The sequence below is a fragment of the Porcisia hertigi genome, chromosome 17, assembly GCF_017918235.1.
Source record: "Porcisia hertigi strain C119 chromosome 17, whole genome shotgun sequence".
NCBI lineage: Eukaryota > Euglenozoa > Kinetoplastea > Trypanosomatida > Trypanosomatidae > Porcisia > Porcisia hertigi.
Window position 1 is genome coordinate 251,684 of NC_090576.1, and position 11,129 is coordinate 262,812.

The following is an 11,129-nucleotide window of genomic DNA, read 5'->3' on the forward strand; positions in this document are numbered from 1 at the left end:
AAGTGGCGAGGGAATAATGGCGATGTCCCACTTGGAAAAAAAAAAGGGGGTGGGGGCGCAGGGGTAATGAAGGAAGGGGAAGGGGAAGGGGAGCGGAGCGGCGTGCGACTGAGACTTTATGGTGAGTACACCTGCCTGCGTGATAGTATGAAGGGTAAGGGCACTCCACACCCAAAATCAAGTACAGGATTGAGACTGAGAGGAAGGGGGCAAGGGAAGCGGGGGGGAGGGGGGGGGGGTATCCGCGATCGCGGTGATAGTGCACGGGATGCAGGGAGTAGGCAGCCTCCCAAAAAGGAAACGGAAAGAGTTCGATTTGAGATAATTCACGGCTATTAGGGGATAAGAATGAGAGTGTGGGAGTGGGTGAGGAGACAATGGATGTGGAGGAGGGGGGGGAGGGCGCCGATGGGTAGGCTGTGGAAGAACCAGGCGCTTGGCGTCCACGCTCCTTGATTTTTTGGAAAAGAAGGGTATGAAGAAAACAAAGCATCACAAGAGCGAAGAAAAACAAAACACGTAGAGGAGGATATTTGTGGGTGGTGGTGTTAGCAGAACCACGTTAACAAACGTACCCATACATATGCATACATACACACGAGCAGAAAAAAAAAAACGGCCCACCCAGCACCCCCCCCACACACACACACAGGCAATTTTTTTTTTTTTTTTGGGGGGGGGGGGGGGGGGGAGAAGAAGGAGAGCACAGTTCGGAGAGTCTGGCTGTGATGGCATTCTTCACGGGGCATCCGCCCCTCTCCTCTTCCTCCTCCCTTTTCTGGTTTTTTTTTTTCTGGCGCACTCCAAAGAGAGGCATCATTCAGAATAGGTGTCTCTGGAATTGTGGTGGTGGTGGTGGTACGGGAGGGGGGGCGGGGGGTACGATGGATCTAGCAATAAGCTCTCTTGATCCCTCCTTACTGGCGTTCATCCTAGCCTTCTCCCTTCTTCCCTCCCTCGCCGGATTGCGTAGCTACCAATGCAGCGGCAGCAGCAGCACCTTCACGTCCTACAGTCCAGAAGATAGACATGCACACCTGTGTACGATCCAAATCTAGTTGCACAGGATGTGAAGCACAACGAGTGTGGAAGCGGCACACCCCCACCAGTTGATGGAAGAGAGATTAGAGTGTGAACAGCCTTTCGCATCACTCAAAAGACGCGAGTGGGGCCACTAGCTTAACAGTAGCCGCTGCCACCGCCACCGCTGCGTCTGCTCCTCGAGTGCGTAGCATTCCTTCGACCTCCAATGGAACCACCCCTTACAGAAAAGGGCAGACACCCAGAGGCCATATTCATTTGTAAACCACTCAGAAAGCGGGCCCGCAACGTTGTCCGCTGTGGCTGACGGTTCCTGCGCAGCATCTCATGGTGACTGAGCATATCTTGCCTGAGGCTGTCGTAGGGACCGCCTGTCAATGCGTTCATGTGCATGGTGGGTGATCGCTCCGTCGCCGGTGTTGGAAACACTGACCGCCTCGTCAAGTTCAGGGTGGGGTCAGCCTCACCGCTGGTACTGCTTCTTAGTCCTGATCCAAAAGTTGCCGGCTCCGCGTAGCCTCCTGCCTCCCACGCAGTTCGGGGTGGCAGGAGGGCGTCTGGGTTGTGCATGTAGCTCAGTCGGTGGGCCCTGCCGCGTGTTACAGTGAACCCTTCTTCGCTCACGCTGCTGGTGCCCTGTGGGGTGTCGGCAGACAACTCCTCAACGCAGGCAAAAGCGTGGTGCAGCCCACTCACGACTACTCGAACATCAAAGGCTTGGAGATCGGGAACGAGCCTGTAGTGCGGGTGATGGTGGCCTTCCGTGGACGGCAGTGAAAAGGGCATAGTGTCACCCGCCACCCTGAGGGAACTAGGGCTCGGCGCGGGGGGCAGAGTACCTGCACTCATCGCCCTCGCAGAGATCCCCAGGTGACTAGATGCAACAGTGCCACGTGTCGCGCTGCCCACAGCAGTGGCAGTCGTTGTAGTAATAGTCGACCCGCTCGCACTGGCCGTGCGGGCTGACTCGCCGAAGCAGTAGGCCTGTGCGTGAGAGAAGCACATGCCATCGCCTACATCGACACGGCAGCACGGTTTCTGGCACCACGGCTGAGGGCCCTCCATTACCACGACGGTATGCTGCCGGCCGCAGGCAACGCTGCGCGCCACACCGCCGGCCACGAACTCGAGGCCCACCACCCGGTACGGCGCTGTGAAGGCATCAGGGCTACCGGCGGTGGTGCCGCACTGCCCGCTCGCATTGTCACCCCAGCAGAAGACGCAACCGGTGGTGGTGAGGGCGACGGTATGGAAAGAGCCGCATGCCACGTCTACAACGCGGTGGCCTTCGAGCGCGCCGCGCACCAACGTCGGCACGTAGGCAGGCGCCTTGGAACCTTGCCCTAGTCTACCCTGATACCCCACACCCCACGTAAAGAGTTCTCCGTGCTCGCTGATCGCGCCACTGTGCCACTGTCCAGCACGGACGCACACAATTCGCTCCGACACAACCAAGGCCCCCCCGCTAGAACCCACCGGACGCCTGCCCTTGACAGTCACAAGCTGCGGTGTCAGCACAACAGTGCGACGCTCATTGCTGAGGGACTCACCGAGCACATCGTGATAGCGAAGCTCCACCTCCTCTGGCGTGCCAAGGCCAACGCAGTCCACCAACCCCCAGCTGTACAAGGAGCCATCCTCGCTCAGCGCCAGTGCAAAGAAGCTTCCGCAGCTCAGCTGAACGATTTTTCTGCCCTCCAGAGTTTCCACCAGGACGGGGGACTCCACCTTCTTCGTGGGCAAGTCGAAGTAGCTGCGTCCTCGGCCGCTTTGACCATGGTTATTGTTGCCCCAAAAGTATACGTGATGACCCTCCACAATCGCCATTGCAAACGCGTACCCGGCCGCCACATGCACTGCGGGCAGCCGCTCAAACAGCGGTATCCGACGGGGAATAAGCATATCCACCGACACGTCGATGCCATCCGGACCGGCACCGTTGCCGCCGCCCTCGCCCCCGCCCCCGCTCCCACCGCGCACAGCATAGCCGCTTCCGCCTAGGCCCAGCTGCCCCCACTCCCCATTTCCAAAAGTATATACGCTGCCTGTGTCACTTAATACACAGGTGTAGTTCGCCCCCAATACTATGTCTTGCACCCGGACACCAAACGGCGCTACTTGCGCCATTGTTGGAGTGGGCTCGTCTCGCATGGAGTGTGTCCCCAGCTCCCCATTGCTGCCTGAACCCCAGCTGAACAACATCACGTGCCGAGGCACCGGTGGAGCACGCAGGAGCCGCACTAGCCCCATTACGTTTAGGTACTCCGCCATCGCCAGCACTCCGTCTACATCCAGGTAGGGCGGGATCATAGCGGCCCCATGCCGCAGGTAGTTCAAAACAGGTAGAAAGTAGTCGGCGTCTAGATCAAGCAATATAGCGTTGACACCGTCCGTGTCGAGGGGGATCGCAGAGACGATTTGCTGTGGGTTGACGGCCTCACCGTCTCCTTCCTCACCAAGGCCACTACCCAATGGGAGAGTGACTGGCGATTGTGTGTGGGCTGCCGCATAGGTGGGCCGCAACTCCCGCCTCACGAAGAGCGGAGTTGGCTGCTGTGACAGAGACTGTGGCAGTGATGGCGATGTCGACGTCGAAAGGTTGGGAGCGGTGGTAGAGTGGTGCACTGGGCGGTTGGTGGTACACGGGTCAGAGAATGGAGAAAAGCAGTCACCGTCGCGCTGCACACTATTGTCGACGTGGCGCGGCGTAGGTCTCGGTGCAACCTCAGCCGCCTGTGACACCTCTACGACCCGCCCTTTCACGGTTGGCAGTGTCTGCGCGTCGACGCCGCCGCTTTCGAATGCGTTGTTGCGCACGCCGCTAGCATCTCGGCTGTCAGCGAGGTCAGCAGTGTGACTTAGATTGTCACGCCCTCGTAGGTCACCCCAAATGCCGCCTATGGGTGCCTCATCCGCGGGGTGCGACATGCCGCTGACAGCTCCACAGCGTCCCGAAGTCTCTTGGTGGGTGAAACTCCCCCCACTAAGATGCGCACCACTCCTCTTCCCTACAACTGTGCCGCCACGGTCTGAAGGAGGTGAAAGGTACGCACACAGTGACGCCAAGACACTGTCTGGATCCGCCATGAGTGTGCCAACGGTTGTAGTGATGAGGCGGCCACCAACGTTCAGCACCACCCACTCTGAAGAAGACGCTGTAGTCGCGACGCAAACCGATTCTGCTGTACGCACCGGCTGAAAGAAAAAAGGGCGGGAGTGTAAAACACACGGCGGTGATCGGACCTCCTCTGCCTCCGTGTGTGACCGGCAAGGAGGAAAAGGACTCGATCGCTGAGATGCGGCGGTTACGGTGGCAGCGGCAGCGACGTTCCCGTCTGCGCGAGACAATCGAGAAGTCGGTTCCGGTCGAAGGTGATGGCTTGCAGTTGGGGTAGTGGCCGCGTTGTCGCGAACTTGAGCCGATGGACGTGTTGATGCCGCCTCTTGCTGCCGTTGGGTAGGCGAGGGCGAAAAACCGATCAAAGTGCTGGACTGCCTTGAGCAGTTAGCCACCAACTGCTGAGGTGGCGAGGAGGCCGTAACCGAAAACCTGCCGAGTTCTCCGTTCGACACGGTTGGGTGCACGGCGGACGTACTCCCCGGCGAAGGGGCTCCTCCGGTCAAGGCGGGGTAACTCGACATCACGACACCCGTTGTCAGAGTCGGAGCTGAAGCGGCAGCCGGCAACAACGTGGCTGGGCTGTGTATGCTGTGATAATCGGCGCTGTCCGCACGTGGGGTACCGCTCTGACCACCGGTGCTCGTGTTGTTACTTCGATTGACGTTCGTGCCGCCAGCCGAATCGAGACGACTAATGGTGCGTGCGTCTTCGGATGCCATAACAACACGCGACACACACACACACACACACACACGCCAGTTGCGTTCGATTTCCCCCTCTTTGCAAAACGGCTTTTGGCACCCACAGTTCAAAATCGAGCAACACAGGGGGACGCGAACACACACAGAGTAGAAATTTTTGAATGCGTGCGTACGTGCTTGGGGGAGGGAGGGAGGGAGGGAGGGAGGAAAGGGGGGGGGAGGGATGTCCAGCGGGTGAGAATCGAGCAGACAACAATGAAGAAGCGGGGAGTGATGGGAAAACGCGAGTGGGGGGAGGGGTGGGGTTGGAGGGTTTGAGGAGCCCCTTTTCTTAACCCCCCCCGAAGCGTGTGTGTGCACGTGGATGAGAGAGCACGACGAGTAGGAAGAGGAACAAGTGAATATGCACGTGCAATATTGTTGTGTACCTCAAGAGGGTAGTGAAGCGAGGGTGTCCCTCAATGTCAGAAACGAGCGCGACGTGGGAGGGGAGGGGACACACACTCCAAGACGGTTATTGTGTGCGTGAGCGCGTTCGTGCAAAAAAAAAAATGATGTGCTGTGCTGCAGTGAATCTCGTCCTTTGGAGGGGGAGGAGGTGTATGGGTTACTGTACTGCGCATATCCTTCAAAACTGTCAGCGAAGCGGACTTTTTTTTTTATCCTTTCCCTTGTTGTCAGGGCCCCCCTTTTTTTGTGGGTAGGGGGGAAGAGGGCCTCTCAACCGTATATATATATATATATATATGTGTGTTTATATGAGGGAGGGAGAAAGAAAAAAGTATTGGATCACGCACACACACACACACACATTTGAAAGAACTCCCAGCGAGATGATGAGCGAAAATTTCTTTAAAAAAGAAACGAAGCTGTTGTGCTTGTGGGGTGTATAAATGAAAGCGGCGACGAACACAAACGCGAGAGATGCAGCACACGGGAGGGGGAGAGAGAGAAGAAACGAATTTAGAAGTGTGAAGACTAAACAGCCACGCATGGAACGGCATTGGTGGATCTGATCATGTGCACTAGAGCCTATGCAACAACGTGAGGCCGCCATCCGTTGTTGGCGTAAGGAGAGGGCGAGGGTGATGGAGAGGCAATAGGTGTGTGTGTGTGTGTGTGGGGGGGGGGGGGGTAGATCAGTTACAAGTGCAGCAACTGAGTTGACGAGGCTTCCATTCGGGACCGCACAGTTAAAAAGAGGAAGGAGGTAAAAAAAAAAAAAGAGAGAAGGGAGCGTTTGTGGCATCACCCCTCACACACACACGCACGCACACATCGCGTATCGGTGCGGGTCTATATGTCTATACCTGTGTGTATGGGGGTGTGTGTGCGTGTGTGGGTGTGTGTGCGTATATATATGTATGGGAGTGGGGGGGGGGGGGGGGGGGGGGAGGGGGTTGATATGCGTGTTTAGCCCAACACATCGCTCTCGTCAAGTAGCAGCATAAAAAAAAAGCCCCACAAACACAGCAACTAATAGAAAAAAAAAAACATTATACGTGCGTCAATATATAAACATATATATATATACATATATATAGGCATATTTTTGATACTCGAATTGGTCGTTGTTATCAGCAAAGAAGACAAAAAAAAAGCAAGCAAAGGATTTGAGAACCGAAAAGACGTGCCCTCACACACACACACGCACACATCGCGTATCGGTGCGGGTCTATATGTCTATACCTGTGTGTGTGTGCGTGTGTGTATGGGGGTGAGGGAGGAGGGGGGGGAAGCAGGCGAACGTATTGCAGATAAACGCCGGAGTGTGGGTAGAGCTGTTGAAGAAGAGGAAGAGAAGGGGGGGGGAGGACGGAAGAGAGGGGAAAAGGGGAACAGAGCGACGCGTGTGTACGCCAACACGCACAACAATCACAAAAAAAAAGTCCTAGTTTTAGCGGTAGGGGGTGAAAGTGCTGCGGAGATGGTATGAACAACAAAAAAAAGGGCGTTCTTCTTGTAGCGAGGGAACAAACTCGTGAGAGGGGGGGGGGGCCACTAATATGAATATATGAAAGCGGGGCCGAGTGAGTAAAGACACCGCGGTGTTCAAGATTTTCGCATCCCGGGGCGAGGGGGGAGAGGTGAGGCGGTGGGATCGGGAAACGTGCTGAGAAAAAAGATTTGCTTTCATTTGCTTTTTTTTTGAGAGGGGGAGAGGGGGGAATGGAGCTTTATTGGGCACCTCTTGGGTGCGGCCACGTGATGATCCCCCCCCCCACACACCCATCCCCCAGCTCCACCCCCCATTCACACACACACACACACACACCTACTTCTCACGACCTCTGTTGCCCCTCCTTTCCCCCTCTTTCCCCCTCTTTCCCCCTCTGTGTGTGTGTGTGGGTGGACTCTACTGGTCTTTTTCATACTTGGCCAATTTTGCCTTAGCCTCCTCCAGTTGCTGCTGCAGTGCCTGGTAAGTGGGGCGGGTCACCTCACCCTGCATGAAGCCTTTTTCGATCATCCAGTTGACGTCTGCAAGCTTTGACATGTAGTTGCGGATGCCGTCCGCCAAAATCACAACGCAGCGCTGATCTGGACGAAGATCTTTGGCCGCCTCCAGCACGCCTGCCATTGCGGAGCCGCTGCTACCGCCGACCAGGAGACCCTCTTCACGGTGCAGCTCGCGAGCGAGTTTGAAGCTTTCCTGATCCCGAGTCTTCACCCAGCGGTCCACGTACTTGCGCTCGCATACGTCTGGTACGAACTCGTTGCCGATGCCCTCCACATAGTAGATGGTCGACTTTACCGGGTGCTCGGGATCTGCTAGATTACTGCCGACCGCGTCCACGCCGACGACAATGACGTTGGGGTTGAGCTCCTTCAGTCTCTTGGCCACGCCAGTAATCGTGCCTCCAGTTCCGGCGCAGATAACGACCATATCGACATTGCCGCCGCACTGGTCATAGATCTCTTGACCAGTGTACTCGTAGTGTGCAGCGGGGTTGCTGGGGTTCGTGTACTGGTCCAAAAACACGTAGCCTTTTTCATCGCGCAGGCGGCGAGCGACGCCAAAGAGACTTTCAGGGTGGTCGTGCGGCAGCGCCGTCTCCGTGCGGATGACCTCAGCGCCAAGGGCATTCAGGGTCGTCTCCTTCTCATGTGACATTTTCTTTGGCATCGTAATCACTATGCGGTATCCGCAGATCGCCGCTGCCATAGCGAGGCCAATGCCGGTGTTGCCACTTGTGGCCTCCACAATCACAGAACCCGGTTTGAGCCTCCCGCTCTTCTCAGCATCGAGCACCATCTGCTTGCCAATACGGTCCTTCACGCTGCCACCGGGGTTAAAAAACTCGCACTTGGCCACGACATCGCATTGAATACCGTATTTCTGCGGAAGACGGTTCAACCGGATGCAGGGGGTGTTGCCCACCGCTTCAAGGGCGTTGGCGAGGATGCGGTCTTTGTTGTTCATGGTACTCATATTATGGATTCGCGTAGGGCGGGTGGGGGATGGAGCAATGGGGGACAGACAAGAGTTAAAAAAAGAAAAAGAAAACGTTTTGCGCTCTTCTTTTGGTTCTTCCAGGAACCGAAAACTCACGAGCGGAAAAATGAAAAGGAAGAGGAGAGAGAGAACGAGAAGTATAAGGCGGCAGCTGTTGGAGTTGTGAGGCAAAGCGAGTGAGCAACGGGGCCGGGGGGATTGGGGGAGAGGGAAGGAGGGAAGGAGGTAAACAAGGGGGAGAAGAGAGAAACGAGCAGTAGGAAAGAGACGCAGTGAAAAGAGGTGACGCATAGAAATGGGTGTAGGCATGCCTGACTGTGCGGAGATGCTGAGATGGGAAGTAGCGGCGTAGGCCCACCTGACCTGTTGGTCAGCTCATATGGTCAGTGCATGTGGGTGTGGGAGGGGACCAGCTGGGGCAGAGAAAGTAGGGATGAGAGACGCGACAGCATTTAGCTGCCAATAGTGAGCGTGCTGTGCGCTTTCAAAAGAAGAACCGGTGGTGAGAAGCTCCAGGGGGTAGAAAGGAGGGTGTACAACCGAACACACACACACACACACACACACACAGAGATAAAAAAGGAGCATCAACAACGTCTTCCGTGTGATCAGAAGTTTCTGTGTGTGTGTATGTGTATGGGGGTGAGGGAGGAGGGGGGAGGAGGAGGGGTAAGAATGAAAGATCAACCACACGCACTCACAGACACACAAAAGAACAAACAGGGGTAAATAAAAAAAAAACATTTAGCGTTTCGCCTTTTTCTCGCATATATCGGCGACGCTGGACGAGTGAAGACAAAAACAGGGGCACGAGAAAACAGTGATGTAGCTCATATTCACAGCAAATGTGATGGCTTATGCCATCTCCACCGCAGGCCTTCACGAGGCACATCGACCAACAGGCGGCGTGCGTCCATGGGACAGGCGCAAAACAAAAAAAAAACAGCGACAAACTCAGGACGGGGCAATGGTTATGGGGGGAGCAAGGGACAGTCATGCAGATAAACGCAGGAGTGTGGGGTAGAGCTGTTGAAGAAGAGGAAGAGAGGGGGGGAGGAGGACGGAAGAGAGGGGAAAAGGGGAAACAGAGCGACGCGTGTATACGCCAACACGCACAACCATCACAAAAAAAAAGTCCTAGTTTTAGCGGTAGGGGGTGAAAGTGCTGCGGAGATGGTATGAACAACAAAAAAAAGGGCGTTCTTCTTGTAGCGAGGGAACAAACTCGTGAGAGGGGGGGGGGGCCACTAATATGAATATATGAAAGCGGGGCCGAGTGAGTAAAGACACCGCGGTGTTCAAGATTTTCGCATTCCGGGGCGAGGGGGAAGAGGTGAGGCGGTGGGATCTGGAAACGTGCTGAGAAAAAAGATTTGCTTTCATTTGCTTTTTTTTGAGGGGGGGAGAGGGGGGAATGGAGCTTTATTGGGCACCTCTTGGGTGCGGCCACGTGATGATCCCCCCCACACACACCCATCCCCCAGCTCCACCCCCCCCCCATTCACACACACACACACACCTACTTCTCACGACCTCTGTTGCCCCTCCTTTCCCCCTCTGTGTGTGTGTGGGTGGACTCTACTGGTCTTTTTCATACTTGGCCAATTTTGCCTTAGCCTCCTCCAGTTGCTGCTGCAGTGCCTGGTAAGTGGGGCGGGTCACCTCACCCTGCATGAAGCCTTTTTCGATCATCCAGTTGACGTCTGCAAACTTTGACATGTAGTTGCGGATGCCGTCCGCCAAAATCACAACGCAGCGCTGATCTGGACGAAGATCTTTGGCCGCCTCCAGCACGCCTGCCATTGCGGAGCCGCTGCTACCGCCGACCAGGAGACCCTCTTCACGGTGCAGCTCGCGAGCGAGTTTGAAGCTTTCCTGATCCCGAGTCTTCACCCAGCGGTCCACGTACTTGCGGTCGCATACGTCTGGTACGAAGTCGTAGCCGATTCCCTCCACATGGTACATGGTCGGCTCTACCGGGTGCTCGGGATCTGCTAGAATACTGCCGACCGGGTCCACGCCGACGACAATGACGTTGGGGTTGAGCTCCTTCAATCTCTTGGCCACGCCAGTAATCGTGCCTCCAGTTCCGGCGCAGATAACGACCATATCGACATTGCCGCCGCACTGGTCATAGATCTCTTGACCAGTGTACTCATAGTGTGCAGCGGGGTTGCTGGGGTTCGTGTACTGGTCCAACATCACGTAGCCTTTTTCATCGCGCAGGCGGCGAGCGACGCCAAGGAGACTTTCAGGGTGGTCGTGCGGCAGCGCCGTCTCCGTGCGGATGACCTCAGCGCCAAGGGCATTCAGGGTCGTCTCCTTCTCATGTGACATTTTCTTTGGCATCGTAATCACTATGCGGTATCCGCAGATCGCCGCTGCCATAGAGAGGCCAATGCCGGTGTTGCCACTTGTGGCCTCCACAATCACAGAACCCGGTTTGAGCCTCCCGCTCTTCTCAGCATCGAGCACCATCTGCTTGCCAATACGGTCCTTCACGCTGCCACCGGGGTTAAAAAACTCGCACTTGGCCACGACATCGCATTGAATACCGTATTTCTGCGGAAGACGGTTCAACCGGATGCAGGGGGTGTTGCCCACCGCTTCAAGGGCGTTGGCGAGGATGCGGTCTTTGTTGTTCATGGTACTCATATTATGGATTCGCGTAGGGCGGGTGGGGGATGGAGCAATGGGGGACAGACAAGAGTTAAAAAAAGAAAAAGAAAACGTTTTGCGCTCTTCTTTTGGTTCTTCCAGGAACCGAAAACTCACGAGCGGAAAAATGAAAAGGAAGAGGAGAGAGAGA

The 11,129-nt window shown here is 55.9% G+C and overlaps 3 protein-coding genes across 3 annotated transcripts; all 3 read right to left on the bottom strand.

Moving 5' to 3' along the window:
• Positions 1-1,179: 1,179 nt before the first annotated feature.
• JKF63_05410 (uncharacterized protein) lies at positions 1,180-4,881 on the bottom strand (the record flags this gene model as incomplete). Its single annotated transcript, XM_067901370.1, has 1 exon — positions 1,180-4,881. One exon carries the CDS (start codon positions 4,879-4,881, stop codon positions 1,180-1,182), a length of 3,702 nt encoding a protein of 1,233 aa, XP_067758045.1.
• A 2,338-nt stretch (positions 4,882-7,219) lies between these two features.
• On the bottom strand, positions 7,220-8,296 carry JKF63_05411 (uncharacterized protein; the record flags this gene model as incomplete). Its single annotated transcript, XM_067901371.1, has 1 exon — positions 7,220-8,296. The coding sequence occupies one exon, from the start codon at positions 8,294-8,296 to the stop codon at positions 7,220-7,222; it is 1,077 nt and encodes a 358-aa protein (XP_067758046.1).
• Positions 8,297-9,898: 1,602 nt separating this feature from the next.
• On the bottom strand, positions 9,899-10,975 carry JKF63_05412 (uncharacterized protein; the record flags this gene model as incomplete). Its single annotated transcript, XM_067901372.1, has 1 exon — positions 9,899-10,975. One exon carries the CDS (start codon positions 10,973-10,975, stop codon positions 9,899-9,901), a length of 1,077 nt encoding a protein of 358 aa, XP_067758047.1.
• Positions 10,976-11,129: the final 154 nt, after the last annotated feature.